Source organism: Myxocyprinus asiaticus, chromosome 19 (genome assembly GCF_019703515.2).
Source record: "Myxocyprinus asiaticus isolate MX2 ecotype Aquarium Trade chromosome 19, UBuf_Myxa_2, whole genome shotgun sequence".
Classification (NCBI taxonomy): Eukaryota; Metazoa; Chordata; class Actinopteri; order Cypriniformes; family Catostomidae; genus Myxocyprinus; species Myxocyprinus asiaticus.
This window is the reverse complement of record NC_059362.1, coordinates 29,022,194-29,038,440: the sequence shown is the minus strand read 5'-3', so window position 1 is coordinate 29,038,440 and position 16,247 is coordinate 29,022,194. Positions and strand designations below refer to the sequence as shown.

Genomic DNA, 16,247 nt, shown 5'->3' with positions numbered 1-16,247 from the left:
CAAAATATTAGCCAAAGGAACGGTGAGGTACACAGAGCCTTCAATGATAAGAAACGATTGGAATCAGGAATTTTCTAGGTACAAAAATAATCAGACTGCGGCAAATAAAAGGCCACTAACGGAAGCAGTGGTCACGAAAATCAAAAGTATGTTTATGGAATTTGTTTGATGGAATGTGGTGCATTTTTTCCACTCATGTGTACTCAGACAAACGCTCTGTGAGGTAAGAACGCAAGCTCGTCCCTTTTTCCTTCCAGCATCTGATTGGAGGAGACGCGTGCTCAGGAATGTCGTGAAACTATTTAAATAGCACTTTGTTCTCTTTGGTAATAGATTGGCCACTGTAACTAGAGCAAAGGAACAGCGAATGTCGTAGATAACGGTTAACGATTAAAATAACACCTTATTTTAAAACCACATTTGATTGACGCTTTTTAGGGATAATATCACTTGATTTACAGATTTTGTCTGCTGTTTAAAACGTGTTGGGAGGTGTGCTTTTCTTCTTATTTTCAAATTGATTGAAATCAGACCGATTAACTTAAGAGATATTGACTGTTTAATATTACGTTTTTGGTTCATTATCAATATTAATTTCTACCTGTATTTTTTATTTCCGACAGGGAAAAGAATAAGCGCTGAAATGAAGTCAACGGCTATCTTTTTGCTACTGATGCTTTGGAACTGCGAGAGCGCGAGAGTCGCAGGTGAGCGATGATACCTACTGTACGCACGAGAACTCATTTACTGTAACTGATGGCGTTTAGTGTTTGTGACTGGTCCTGTGATTTTAAACATAACTATAGCTGTTAGAAAATATAAATATAGCCTCATACGTTATAACAAATGTCCTCAACTTCTGAATTCCTGGCAGAAAGTCGAGACGACAACAGTGTGTTTGACCTGTTCGAGCTCGTCCAACTGCCAAGGAAAAACCAAGCGGTCACCCTGGTAAAAGGCGACGACCCCTACAGTCCCGCTTACAAGATCCTGAACCCCGACCTAATCCCCCCGGTTCCCGAGAGCGCCTTCAGGGACCTAATCGATTCCATTCACGCGGAGAGGGGATTTCTACTGCTGGTCAATTTCAAGCAGTTCAAGCGGACCAGGGGAAGCCTTTTGACCGTGGAAAAGAATGACGGTTCCGGACCCATTTTCGAAATCGTTTCCAATGGAAAGGCAAACACTCTGGACATTGTTTTTTCCACCGAAAACAAGCAACAGGTTGTGTCCATCGAGGAAGCGGATTTGGCAGTGGGACATTGGAAGAACATCACTCTTTTCGTGCAGGAGGACAGGGTTCAGTTCTATGTGGGATGTGAGGAGGTGAATTCAGCGGAGCTTGATGCTGCTATCCAGACTATTCTCACTCAGGACACCCCAGGTGTGGCGAGCTTGAGGATCGGCAAGGGTGCAGTGAAGGACAGGTTCATGGTGAGTTTAGGATGCCGCATATGAATGCTCTTCAGATGCATGCATTTTAGCTGTATAAATTAAATCATTTGTGGATTTCTTTAGGGAGTGCTGCAAAACGTGCGCTTTGTTTTCGGAACGACACTGGATGCAATTCTGAGGAATAAAGGATGCCAAAACTGTAAGTGTCATGCTGAACTCATGCATATACTTTATGTGCGGCTAGCTAACTTTGATCGGGGCGTAGTTCAGAATATTGGAATGATGAATGCGCGTTCGTAATTGAGCGTTGGATATGCCAATTCATATAATTCATTAATTTTCCATTAGCATATTAACTTCTATAGTTATATTTAAATTGAACGTTCTTTCTGTTGCAGCAATTATGACAGATGTCATCACCCTTGACAATCCTATAAATGGATCCAGACCGGCAATTAGGACTGATTACACTGGCCACAAAACAAAAGGTAATCCTTTTTTTTAGTTGCCCACTCATGATACAGATAATAATTTGAGAATGGACATGCAATCTTAACATTTGCAAACTTCTCCTGTTTAGATTTGCAGATGATTTGTGGCTTTTCATGTGAGGACCTGGCTAGCATGTTCAAGGAGCTCAAAGGTCTTGGTGTGGTGGTGCAAGAGTTGTCCAATGAACTCCGCAAAGTGGTGAGGAAAAAGTTAATCATTTGAAAAGTAGCATGAAGTTGTGCATTCATTTTGGTTGCAGTAAAATGCTCTGCAAATATTGCAAAGGGATATTGCATGGGGAGGCCTAACTAGGAACCATATGCAAATTATTCACAATGCATAAATGTAAAGCAAATACATTGTTTATGTAGCTTACTTCCACTATACAGATGTTTTTGTATATAGATATACAATCACTGAGCACTTTATTAGGAACACTATGGTGTTCCACTATGGTGAACACTTACTGTCAGCTCAAAACAGTCTGACCATTCAAGGCATTTCCATCTGCAGAACTGCCGCTCACTGGATGTTTTTTTTTTTTTTTTGCACCATTCTGAGTAAACTCTAGAGACTGTTCTGCGTGACAATCCCAGGAGGTCATCAGTTACAGAAATACTCAAACCAGCCTGTCTAGCACCAACAATCACGCCACGGCCAAATTTACTGAGATCATATTTTTCCCCATTCTGATGGTTAATGTGAACACTAACTGAAGCACCTGACCCGTATCTGCATGATTTTATGCATTGCACTGCTGCCACACGGTTGGCTGATTAGATAATCGCATGAATATGTAGGTGTACAGGTGTTCCTAATAAAGTGCTCAGTGAGTGTATAACCAGTGTTAGATTAACATGGCTTATAATGCAACCTCTATTTTTATTTGGTTTTCTAGACGGATGAGAAAAACATGCTCATGAATCGCATGGGCATTCATGCTGGCGTCTGTCTTCACAATGGAATTGTGCACAAAAATAAGGAGGAATGGACAGTGGACGATTGCACAGAGTGCACTTGCCAGGTAAGAACCCTTTGCTTTGCAGACAAGTACCTGATAAATCTCTGAAAGCTGTCTGCTCTGTAATTAAGCCACTAATTTGTGTGTTAGAGAGCTGGGAGCCATGGCACTGTAGGTGCTATGATACATAGGACTGGCCTTAGTCTTGTCCAGTGCGGCAGGCAGACTTACAGTAAATTGGGTGTATCATTTCCCTGTAGTACCTAGCCTCTAATTAAAAGTAGGCAAAAGAGGTAACTAAAGATAATACTTCAATATACAGTGGGTTAAACTAGATGTTAAAAATTTTATTCTTTGTATTTGTGTAACAATATATTCATGTTTGCACCTTTAATTATTCTGATGTGCTTTGTGTTATAAGCATGGCACAGCTTATCAGCACTGAATAATTTTCAAATGCCTAATTAGAGAGACTTAAACATAGCCAGGTTATCACATTCTCACACGGTGTTTTGACACACACAGACATTGTGTTCACAGTTTCAAAGATTAGTTTAATCCCCTTTGAAGTGTCATGATTTCGCATTTACTGCACAATTTTGATCTAGTGTGCTGAATGTAGTCGCACTACAGCAAAAGGTGTATTTGTTCCATACCAAATACACCCCTTGTTGGATACAGTATGGTCTAACAAATGATTAATGAGTTTAATTGTTTCAACTGCAGAACTCTGCGACTGTATGCCGCAAGATTTCGTGTCCCCTAATCCCATGTGCAAATGCCACAGTGCCTGATGGGGAGTGCTGTCCTCGTTGTGGAACCCGTAAGTGCAAGTAAACAACTGCGTAAAAAAGCTTTGACTTTTTATTTAAGAAATTTATATATATATATATATATATATATATATATATATATATATATATATATATATATAGATATAGCCAGCTCACTAGCAGGCTAGCTTGTAAGTCATGTGCATATACTGTAACTCTAAGTCCCCAAAAAACATTTTTTTTTTTGTTTTACTAACAAACTCCAAAGTCAGCTTAAGTGTACGGTAAACCAGGACACATCATGGCTTTTAAAACCTTTTATAGTGGAAGATCTGTTGCTACCCAACATCCACAATCAGTCTTAAACCACACAATAGATTTCAACTGAAGTTTAACTAATGAATGGAACACTAGAGCTTTGTGCATCACCGAATCACTAAATGGCCACAATTGTCTAAATTGGTTAAAGAGAGTTGGAAAATTGGTGCTGTTTGGCAGAGACTCATAAAAGAGGCAGAAACAGCAGTGTCCTCACATCTTGAGGGACGGCCATACATAGCTAGGATTTAAATTAATTGCAGCCTCACATGTTTGAACTTATGGCATAATCAAGTGTGTTTGCAAATTCCATTTCCACATTTGGCAAAGTACTCAAAGTATCCCTGTGCATTAAGTACGTTGACATTTCCCCAGCATTCCAACTGTTTGGTTCATGCCAGGATTCCCTGGAGTGTTCTGTCTCAAGCTGCCCAGGCTAAATTAAGTCCATTAAGGCCCAGTTTTAAAAGCTTTTCTCTATTTTGCTGCTTTAGAGAGAAAGAATAGCTCTGCTATTGTCTCGTTCTGCTCTCTCAACAGCAAGTGACTCTGCTGAGGACGGCTGGTCCCCCTGGTCTGAATGGACACATTGTTCTGTGTCCTGTGGAAGGGGCATTCAGCAGCGCGGCCGCTCCTGCGACCGCATCAATAACAACTGCGAGGGCACGTCTGTGCAGACAAGAGACTGCTACCTCCAGGAGTGTGACAAGCGCTGTGAGTGGTGCTTAACAATGAGCACTGTCTAAGGTATTTTTCACTGAGAAGGAGAAAAGAAACAACCTGTATCCTGTGTCTTTAATTTGCAACATGCAGTTAAGCAAGATGGCAGCTGGAGTCATTGGTCACCCTGGTCGTCCTGCTCAGTTACCTGCGGTGCTGGAGTTATCACCCGCATTCGTCTCTGCAACTCACCAACACCGCAGATGGAGGGCAAAGATTGCCAAGGTGAAGGCAGGCAGACTGAGAGGTGTGAGAAGTCGCCATGTCCAAGTAAGTCAAGAGCCTGTGAGCATTTCATTATAAGTAAGTTTGTGTAAGTTGGCGAACATTTTTTAATTACATTTTCTTTTCATAGTCAATGGTGGATGGGGACCATGGTCACCTTGGGATACTTGCTCTACTACCTGTGGTGGTGGTTTCCAAAGCCGTAAGCGTCTTTGCAATAGTCCAGTACCCAAGTATGGCGGTAAAGACTGTGTCGGAGACACAAAGGTCACCCAGGTTTGCAACAAGCAAGTCTGTCCAATTGGTAAGTGATAGTGTCACATAACCCCTCAGCTGAGACTGGTCAATTGTTTCATGTTAAATTGTTGACTAATTTCCATAACATTCATAAATACATCCACAGATGGATGTCTTTCGAATCCATGCTTTAATGGAGCCCAGTGCACTAGTTTCCCAGATGGCTCCTGGAAATGTGGAAAATGCCCCACAGGTTACACTGGCAATGGAATTGAGTGCAAAGACATTAATGAGGTGAAGTACATTTCTTTTGTTCTACCTATTCTGACTGAAATACAGTGTGCTGGGAAAATCTCACTACAATTCTCTTTTTCACTCCATTACAGTGTAAGGAGGTCCCTGATGCTTGCTTTGAATTTAATGGAGTCCACAGATGTGAGAACACAGTACCTGGCTACAACTGTCTGCCATGCCCCCCTCGCTACACTGGCCCACAGCCGTTTGGTCGAGGAGTGGAGGATGCTGCTGCCAAGAAACAGGTAAATGAGAAGACACTGAAAGATCACAAATTACCAGTGCTTACATGCTCATAAACTGATGTGTGGTGACTGATTGTTGCAGGTGTGCACACCCCGTAATCCTTGCATCGATGGAAGCCATGACTGCAATAAGAATGCTCGCTGCAACTACCTGGGCCATTTCGCAGACCCCATGTTCCGCTGTGAGTGCAAGCCTGGCTTTGCGGGAAATGGACATATCTGTGGAGAGGACACCGATCTTGATGGCTGGCCTAATGCTGATCTTGTATGTGTCGAGAATGCAACCTATCACTGCAAGAAGGTAGGATGACACATATTGGCTTCATTTGTTATGATTGCCAATTACAACACTGTGGCTAATGTTTATTTTTATATACTACACTTCTTAAAGGACAACTGTCCCAACCTTCCAAACTCTGGGCAAGAGGACTATGATAAGGATGGAATTGGCGATGCTTGTGATAATGATGACGATGATGATGGCATTCCTGATGACAGGGTAAAAAATACAGTTGTATTATTCTCTGTATATTCCCCAGGTTCTCTCTCCAGTGAAAAAAATGAATATTTGTACATTTTGACCAGTGTATAAATGAAAAGAGTAAAGCCACCCAAAATGTACAGAGCTTACATTTTCAAATTCACTCTGAGATGTGGAAAAAAGTGCTGTGTAAAGTAAACTCAGTTTCTCCTGGAGACAAACCTCAAATTCCACCAAAGAGGTACCACTTTGAAAGACTCGCAGTGTTTCGTGCTAATCCAATATTATCTTTGGTCCAAATCCTAATATAAGACTTACTTTTATTGTTGCACTCCTCTAAATAGACCTACACAGCAGCCAAATTACAAGCCTAACATCTAAAAGTAATATCCTTCATGTGAGAGGGCCCTGTGGAGAATGAGTTACTGTTTTTTCATCTGAACTGTGGTCTCTTTTTAAAAAAGGACAACTGCCCACTCATCTTCAACCCAAGGCAGTACGACTACGATCGTGATGAGGTGGGAGACCGCTGTGATAACTGTCCATACAACAGCAATCCAGACCAGACTGACACTGACAACAATGGTGAAGGCGATGCCTGTGCTGTGGATATTGATGGAGATGGTACGGAAATGATGCTTACTATGTTATCCATAGATTCTCAAGTGTTACCTTTTGGTGATCTAAATTATTCATACACAGTAAATGTCATTCTTTTTGGCAGGTATTTTAAATGAGAAGGACAACTGCCCATATCTGTACAATGTAGACCAGAAAGACACTGATCTAGATGGAGTTGGTGACCAGTGTGACAACTGCCCTCTGGAGCACAACCCAGACCAGGTAAATGAGACTACGAAAGAAAGTGAGAAACTGCAGGTGTTTTTTTAAACATTATATACTCCACAGAGATCTATGTGTTGTTCAGCTCAGCTTCAGAGCCATTGTTAAAAAAAAAAAGTTCCCAGAGGGTAGTCATAGTCTTTACCAAGCTATGTATGGGGAGAGTAAATCCTCTTCTCCTTGAAGCCAAAGCCGCACAATAAAGCACCAGGAGGCTTTTCACGGACACTCAGCAGTGTTCAATTAACCAAAGGGTATTTGGATGTAAAGAATAGTTATTAGTGAGGAGTGAATTTGCCGGTGGGTTTATGCATGCCCTGTCGGCACTCATTCCCTGCAGATCACACCTGTGCCATGGTTAACTGAAGAGAAGGAATGCTACTTTCCTCATTAGATGCTGAAATGTGTCTGTGGGTTTGCCAAGCTTCAGAAACGCAAGATTTTTTTCAGAGAAAGCCTTCACAGATGGGCCAACTAGGATGGAACTTTGAGCCTTTTTAGAAAAGTCCCATTTTAATTGGAATTTTTTTATTAATAAAGCCATAGATGATGATTCAAGATGCATGCTGAGACACAGGCAGTTTGCTACTTGCTCATACTACACTCTCACTCCAACAGCTTGACTCTGACTCTGACCGTGTTGGAGACAAATGTGATAGCAACCAGGACATTGATGAGGATGGTCACCAAAACAACCTAGACAACTGTCCATACATTGCCAATGCAAACCAGGCTGATCATGACAAGGATGGTAAAGGGGATGCCTGTGACTATGATGATGATAATGATGGCATTCCTGATGATAAGGACAACTGCAGACTGGCTTTCAATCCAGATCAACTGGATTCTGATGGTCAGTGGGACAATTTTGTTTCTGAATAGTCATAAATGAATTTTGCACTTTGCACATGCATGTCAAAGTGCATGTTGAGATTGAATCTAAGGTGATTTATTCACTATTTTTAGGTGATGGACGAGGTGATGCTTGTAAAGATGACTTTGACCAGGATAATGTCCCAGATATCTATGATGTCTGCCCAGAGAACTTTGACATCAGTGAGACTGACTTCCGCAAATTCCAGATGGTTCCTCTGGATCCCAAGGGCACCTCTCAGATTGACCCCAATTGGGTGGTTCGTCACCAAGGCAAAGAACTTGTTCAGACTGTCAACTGCGATCCTGGCATTGCTGTTGGTAAGTCCACTTCTAGAAAAAAAACAGAATAATTTACCTAAGAAATTTTACCTGAGCAAAAATTAAATTCTGACCAATTGCTTTAGGTTTTGATGAGTTCAATTCAGTTGACTTCAGTGGAACTTTCTTCATCAACACGGAGAGAGATGATGACTATGCCGGCTTCGTTTTTGGATACCAGTCCAGCTCTCGCTTCTACGTGGTGATGTGGAAGCAGATCACACAGACTTACTGGTCCAGCACACCAACGAAGGCGCAGGGTTACTCAGGGTTGTCAATCAAAGTGGTTAATTCCACCACTGGGCCAGGCGAGCATTTGAGGAATGCCCTCTGGCACACCGGAGACACTCCAGGACAGGTAAGTCTTATCGAGGTCTCTGTGATGAATTAAGGTTCGAAGACCTTATGGTCATATGAATACTGACATTTATTTGCTCAATCCTTTATAGGTGCGCAGTCTGTGGCATGACCCAAAGAATGTCGGATGGAAGGACTTCACTGCTTACAGATGGCACCTGACTCACAGACCAAGAACTGGACACATAAGGTATTATTTAACAGATCAGTAAAACCATCTGTCCATTCTGGGCAGACTGAAATATTTATCGTCTGAAGACACTGTGTTTCAATGTGCAATTTTCTCTGCAAATTTCAGAGTGGTGATGTATGAAGGCAAAAAGATCATGGCAGATTCTGGTAGAATTTATGACAAAACATATGCAGGTGGAAGACTGGGTCTCTTTGTTTTCTCACAAGAGATGGTATACTTCTCAGACCTCAAATACGAATGTAGAGGTGAGTGTCAACACATGGAATAGATATTCAAATAAAAGTTTGTATACTTTTTTCATAAACATGTACCCCACATTGATATGGAACAGCATAACACTTACTGTCTTTTCCTTTTCAGATGCGTAATTGCACAGGCAGGAAGTTTATCAAAGAATGCACCTTTCTGTACAAATATGTATTCCGTGCAAAGTCCAGGGACAAATTTGATGCTACTTTTCTGCTATCGCTTACACTGTGGTGGAGTGAGAAAGCAGGTGGTCAATTCCAATGTAATTGTCGCTTGTTGGGATAGAAACCAACTGGCTACCGATTAAGAATCTGGACCCCTCCACCATTAGCAGGTAAAGCAGAAAAAAGTCTCCCTCGCTTTGCTTAATTGGAAAGACTGATATCTCTCTGAAAAACCTCATTCAGCTCTGTGCGGGAGGAGCTCCTAGCAGACAGCTATGCACTTCAAAACCTTTACTCTCTCTCTCACACACTCAAACACAATTTCATACTCTCTTTCCCTGAAAAGATGTCCAAATTAAGATCAGTTTAGAGAGAGTGCACCCCCTTTAAAAAATGGAGGACATTATTTTATGAAAACATTTGGACTTGACTACTTGACTTCAAACAATGCATTGAGATACTGAAGAAATCAACAATTCAATTGAAAACAAAGTCATCCTGAATGCATGAGAAAAAGAATACAATTTATGTTTTAAATTTTGAGAGGATCAATTTGTTGATTTTGTCTACATTTCTGTCTGTCTTAAATTTTGCTTAGCATAGTCTCATCTAAAGCTTCATGTACATTTATAAAGGGCTGGTGTGAGACAACTCATGGCTTAGTGTGCATAGTTTTCTCAGGGCTAGATGGTTAAACCATTTGAACAATTCATTAGAGATGGCATAATGAAAGGTTGTACTGAAGAGGAATTGGACAGATCCTGGTTTAAAGATACACCACAGTGATTAATGTTCCACAACAATCTCCATTACAGAAATGGCTCACCACATATGGATGCTCGATTACCAAGTAATCTAGTGTCCTTCTCAAATAAAAATTTGAGGCAAGTTTTATTTGAGAAGCTCATTTCTAAGGGAGAGTTGAGTTCAAGTCTTTCAGACTCAAGCTCTACATAGAGTTATGTAGCACTTAGAAAATGCTTATCGAGTATGGCTAGACTGTGTTATGAGATTTTGCTTCAAGAAGCGTAAGAGAAGCCTGCCTCTCTAAATATTCCCCCTTACTAAAAACTATTTATTGCAACCATTTTAAATATATAATAAAAAATGAAAGACCATACTACCGAGGCTCTGTCTAGTTCTCTTCATTAGCCTTTCCAGTTAGAAACCATTCATACACCACTTTGAATGGAGATGGTCTTCTGAATGGTATGTTTGACCAGTGTGCCTTTTCTGTAGAGAGAGGGAGAGAGATAAAGGAAAACATTGTTGTACAAATATTACCTCATAACTGTTTTGTAATTTGATCAAGCAAAAGTTTTTCACTTTTTCCTTTGCTTAAAGAAAAAAAAAAGGTTGCTTTATTGCTACTGTAGCACAAGTTGTAAATAGTATTTTCTAAAGAAAAAACACCCTGCCCCACACACAATGGAAAATAGTAAAATGAGATGACTTCTTTTTTAGGAAAACATTAGCCAGTGCTTCAAATTTCCAGTACATTTTTTTTTTTAAATTATTGCTCTTTGTTGTCTCTGTTTGTAAGACTGTTTCATGTGTGTGTGTGTGTGTGTGTGTGTGTGTGTGTGTGTGTGTGTGTGTGTGTGTGTGTAGATAAAAGCTATTTAAATAATTTATCATGGAGTGCAGCCTGATGAGGAGGCATTTCCTAAACAGTTTGCACACTGATGTGAGGATGTTCTGTTCTGTTCATTGTCTTTATCTTTATTGTGTTGTTATTTTTGTACAAGTATTGATGCTTGACTGTAAACATTTTTACTTAGTTATACAATGCAAAATGCTATTTTTTCATATAGCAATTATTTTGATACATACTTCGAAATAATAAACAGATGCTAGAAATTGTAAAACAGATGTTTATTTGCTTTTGCTGCTTTTTATGAGTTTTTGCCTCACAAGATTTTATTTGTGCAACAGTGAGTCTAAATGCCGACAACCATTTCCAGTGATTTTTTTTTTTTTTTTTTTTTTTGTGCATGGCACCAAAGGTCAAAGTCTGTATTATATGATTATAAATCAAGTCAAGTCAAGTGACTTTTATTGTCATTTCAACCATATACAGCTAGTAAAGTACACAGTGAAATGAAACAACATCCCTTCAGGACCATGGTGCTACATAAAACAACATAAAACAAACACAGAACTACATGAGACTACATAGAACGAAATAAGACCTACACATTTCTACATAAAGTGCACATGCAAACGTGTGCAAACAGTACAAGACGGTACAATAATTGCAAAATCAACTTCATAAAGGGTATCTTGTGTGTATTGACTGGGCCCCCACATGTACTTGAAACCAAATTGCTACATAGCTTACATGCTTTAAAAAGAAACCCAAATAGATATTGTAGACCAAGGTCAATGTTAGTACCAAGTTTTTTTTTTTAAAGCTGAGAAAAGTCCACCTTGTCTATTCTGAAGACAGGCATGCATATCTTTCATATTATACTGGCTAAGGATCAAAGCAGTTTTCAGGTTTGAAACGGGTTACGGTGAAGATCCAGGGATGATCTGGGCACAAGATTGCAAAGTTGGAAAGCATGTCAACTGGTTTTTGTATTAGATGTCCAAAATTCCAATAGACAAAAACAGTAAAGAAGACCTCATCATAACATACACTTGATATAGCTTGAAGGTTAATTACCAAGCTTCTTTATGAAGCTCAAACAGATATGTTTTGCAGAATGACAGCCTTAGTTAAAATTCACTTTCATTGTATGGAGAAAGATTGAAGACTGTCTTCCACCCAACAACATGAGGGTGAGAAAATGATGACAGAATTTTCCTTTTTGGGTAAACTATTCCTTGAAGTCTACTTCACTCCATTTCTGTTATGCTTTTTCTATACAATCCTGCTTTTTGGTTTGGTTTTACAATGTTCCTAAATAGTAAGTGGTCAGGCCCCCCATTTATATTTATGGTTTAAATAAACGTGTAATAATAAAATAGTTGCTATATGAATAGAAGCTGTCAATTTAAAATGTCTGAGGTACTGTCTGGTTGTATGTATATAAATCTTGAGGTTGTTTTTGATGTGTTCAAGGGAGTAAAAACAGCAATACTGTGCTGTTCAAATGACCGCTATTAGAGGTTTTCTGTTCTACTTTTGGATTGTTAGAATTCTGTGAATGTGATGATTTTCACATATGAAACAACAGTGATTTGAGCAGTAATTTATACTGGGCAGTGGTTTAGCTTGGTAATTGTAATGTTTCCTCACTGAAATGATCTTTGTGTTTTTTAAAATGTTTTGCCATGTATATTTTCACATAAACATATCTATAATATATATATATAAATTTTAAGTGTTGTAAGTGCTATAATGCATAAGCAATTATAGCAAAATATAGTTTGCAATCTAATTTGACATGCCTACTATAATGTTAGAACAATTAGTAAACCTTCAAAGACAGTAGCACAAGTAAAACTTTTCTTAGTATTATGCAATGAAGACATAAGACCAGAGCATCCTTTTTTGAAGGGGTTATTTAATGTATTTTGACTGTAATTTAAAGAAACAGTTAACTAAAAAAAATAATATTTTCTCATCATTTACTCACCTTTATGCTGTCTCAAACTTGTATGACTTTCTTTCTTCTATGGAACACAAACAAAGATATTTTTAAGGATATATGATGTGTTTATATCCATACAGTGCCAGTCAGTGGGGTCCAAAAACTTTCAAGCTCCAAACAGGACATTAGGGCAGCATAAAGGTAATCCATACTCAAGTAGTTTAATCTATGTCATTGGTTTTGGGTGAAAAACAGACTAAAATGTAACTCCTCTTTCACTTATACATCTGCAGTCTTCTTGGTACATTAATGAGAGAAGCTTTATTACACTTCCTTAAGCTTGACACATGCACATAGTGTGTAAACAGCATTCTGTGCATGCATCAAAGATAATTTTTGGATGAACTACAGTATTAAATCAAACAATGATTCCACCGTCACTTATCTATTTGTCTATCGGGGAGTAGTGGAAACATGTTGATGAATCTGGTTCTCTCTCTTCAAGAATATTTTGAGGGCACTTTCAGTGGTCCATTAGGCCAACAAGCAATTTCAGTGCCTACAGCTGAATGTTCCAAAACAATCTGAAGATTCTTGATATGGAGGTTGATATTTCTAATCTTTTCTAACGCAAGCCTTAAGTCTCTTAATATTCTACCAGCTGCAAATAGCAAACACATGCACAACACTGCAGATGCATTCTTTGCATGAAAGCAGCACACATTTTTGTCATTTAAAACTTCCAGCAGAGATCTCCTCTAGTTTCAAGAAAATGGTTTAAGAGCAGAATTAGCAACGACACTGATGTCATAACTTTAATGCATCATCTTAAACACAAAATGAATCTGCATTTTATTGTGGTTCTGTTTTATACACCATTCCAGTTTGCAAGAGAATGTTGTGAGAAAACATTATTACATGAATATGGTAAATAAAGGGTAAAGTGGGTCACTTTCTGACAGTTTGTCATTGGTTATATTAAAATATGTTGCCAAATGGCTTAGAGCCTCTCACAATACCAGTGTAATTAAATAGCAAAATATCGCCACTAAACTTTACAGAAGAATAAGGTAGAAATATTAAATAGAGAAACTGTAATATATATATATATATTTATATATTTTAAAAAGTGTCCCACATTTCGTGATCTACAAATATCTAATTTTACATCTTGACACATTGATGTCTATTTTATTGTCATTTGGCCAACACTAAAGATCAAAATAAATGCTGACCAGTTAGTTACAGTTTAATACCACTTACATCTGTAATGTCAAGCTTTGTTTTCAATTTGACCAATAGGAAACCACTGTAACTCATTAGCAGTGGTATGCACAGTGCACAGCCGCCCATATGTTTGTTTACAGTGCACAATAGCATGAAATGCCATTTTCCACAATAGTTTGAATCAAGGTAAATGTCCAATGTAAACTATCAGTGGCAAAAGAGGAAGCAGAGACTAATAATTTACTATTCATTAAGGCACTGGCACAAGATGAAAGGCTATGCAGGAAGTTGAAAGGAAGTAGTTCTAGCTTTTAATTTCCTGGAGTGAGCATGCCTGCTAACTCCGTTTCAACTCATGTTTAAGTGGATCCTGTAATTCGTACAGCCTCCACCACTGTACTGTATCAGTCAGAAGCAGTGATAACTTCAACAAACAGGTCAAATCACTAACCACGGCTGTTCTGTATTTAAAAAATAAAACAGTACAGTACATGTACCTGATGAATGATGACTTTCATGGCTATTTTTGAAAGTGAAAGGTGAAAATATGTTTTCTATTACCTTTATAATCATAAATAAAAGTTATAAAAGGTTTATAATCACACTTGTTTAATCCAAAGATAGAGAAAACACAACTAACCAATGTTCCAGGGTTCCCAATCTTTTCAAGGCTCAATTTTACAGGACATATGTGATCAACTATTTAAGCAAAAATACATGCGTACATACATGTTTTTAGGAGTTTCTGTGTGTTTTTGACAGTAGTTTCTCACCTCCAGATAAGCAATCCACTACATGGCCCAGTGTGATTATAAATCCCAGTAAAGCTGTGATTTAATTAAATAAATACATTGGGGCAAATTCATTAACGGTTGCGCCACTTTTGCATGTGGTATTTTAGCGCAAAACCTGCGTCTTATTAAATAACCACCCGCAACCCAGTGCATCTTAAGTAAGTAAATAAAGTAATTGTCATTCCTTTCCGTGCAAACATGCCTCCTTTCTATGTAAATTAGGCTTATTATAGATTGCGCTGCATTTACAAAAAAATGCCTGCCGCAGTTAAGACTGCCCTATTGCAAATGAAAGTATTAAAAGTATATATAAGAGAAATCTTGTGTGGAAATGCACAGTACTTATTAATTCGCAAGAAGATTCAACATGATCACACAGGAAATCGACATGCTGTGTTATGGTAATAGAGGACCCAGATGCAGGTAACAGTTCAAATGATATTTAATGGAATAAAGAGTGGTTAAACACAGCAGACAATCCAACAGCAAGAGTAATCCAAATGGCGATGATGAGGAAGATGACGACGAAGCTTGGCAGGCAATGACTGCAGTGAGGTGGGATGATGAAGGCAAAGATGACCAAATGCAGAGGGTACTGAGAGAGGTATATGACTGGAGCACAGGAAAACAAGTTAAGGTAAAAACAAGACGAGCGTGAGCATGAGAGAGACAAAGCACAACACACGAGAATGATCTGACAAACACAACTAACTGACGAACATCACGGGCCATGCATGACCACCAAAATCTCTGTCTGACCAGAGCCAGGGTGCGCACAACTCCAGGGTGACAGGCTACTTTGGAGGAATGACACCAACTGAAAACGTCTGAATGGACAGACTCCGGCACATACAAATGGCCCGGTGGGGTTTTAAGCGGGGGCATTACCCTTGTAAGGCCGTGCGGACCTTCGACTCAGTCTCCCACAATACTGCTGCCACCACCAACTTGGTAAGGACGATAGGTTCCAGAGAGATCGGTCGCTCGGAACGATCAAAAATATGAGACAAAGCGTCCAGTTTGATGTTTTTGGAACCAGGATAGTAAGAGATGGAAAAATTAAAGCGACCAAAAAAAGAGCCCACTGGGCTTGCCTGGAGTTCAGACGTTTAGCGGTGCGAATGTACTCAAGATTTTTATGATCAGTCCAGACAATGAAAGGTACCCCAGACCCCTCTAAACAATGGCGCCACTCATCCAAGGCTAACTTAATTGCCAGCAACTCATGATTACCAGTGTCATAATTACGTTCGGCAGGAGACAAACAACAACCTTACAAGACGGGTCAAGGGTAACAAGAATGGAGGCCGAAACAAAGTGTCCCTTGAGTTTGGAGAAAGCCAGGTCAGCCTCCCTTGACCAGCAAAACTCAGTCTTGGTGGAGGTAAGGTCCGTCAGAGGCGCGGCTAGTTGGCTGTAATTGCGAATGAAACATCGGTAAAATTGGCGAAACCCAAGAATCTCTGCAGGGCCTTATGAGAATCCAGGGTTGGCCAATCTACCACAGCCTTAATCTTAGCTGAGTCTACCTGAATCCCCTCCGGTG

At 39.4% G+C, this 16,247-nt stretch overlaps 1 protein-coding gene across 1 annotated transcript; it reads left to right on the top strand.

The window, feature by feature from the left end:
* The first annotated feature begins 327 nt into the window (after positions 1-327).
* On the top strand, positions 328-11,009 carry LOC127409861 (thrombospondin-1-like). The gene is made up of 23 exons (XM_051644770.1): positions 328-492; positions 624-707; positions 875-1,434; positions 1,519-1,594; positions 1,794-1,883; positions 1,976-2,085; positions 2,786-2,911; positions 3,575-3,671; positions 4,480-4,653; positions 4,753-4,929; positions 5,015-5,188; positions 5,288-5,415; positions 5,508-5,660; positions 5,743-5,961; positions 6,052-6,159; positions 6,606-6,765; positions 6,866-6,984; positions 7,603-7,837; positions 7,951-8,178; positions 8,265-8,536; positions 8,628-8,725; positions 8,834-8,973; positions 9,089-11,009. Exons 2-23 carry the CDS (start codon positions 644-646, stop codon positions 9,094-9,096), a joined length of 3,516 nt encoding a protein of 1,171 aa, XP_051500730.1. The 5' UTR covers positions 328-492; positions 624-643; the 3' UTR covers positions 9,097-11,009.
* Positions 11,010-16,247: the final 5,238 nt, after the last annotated feature.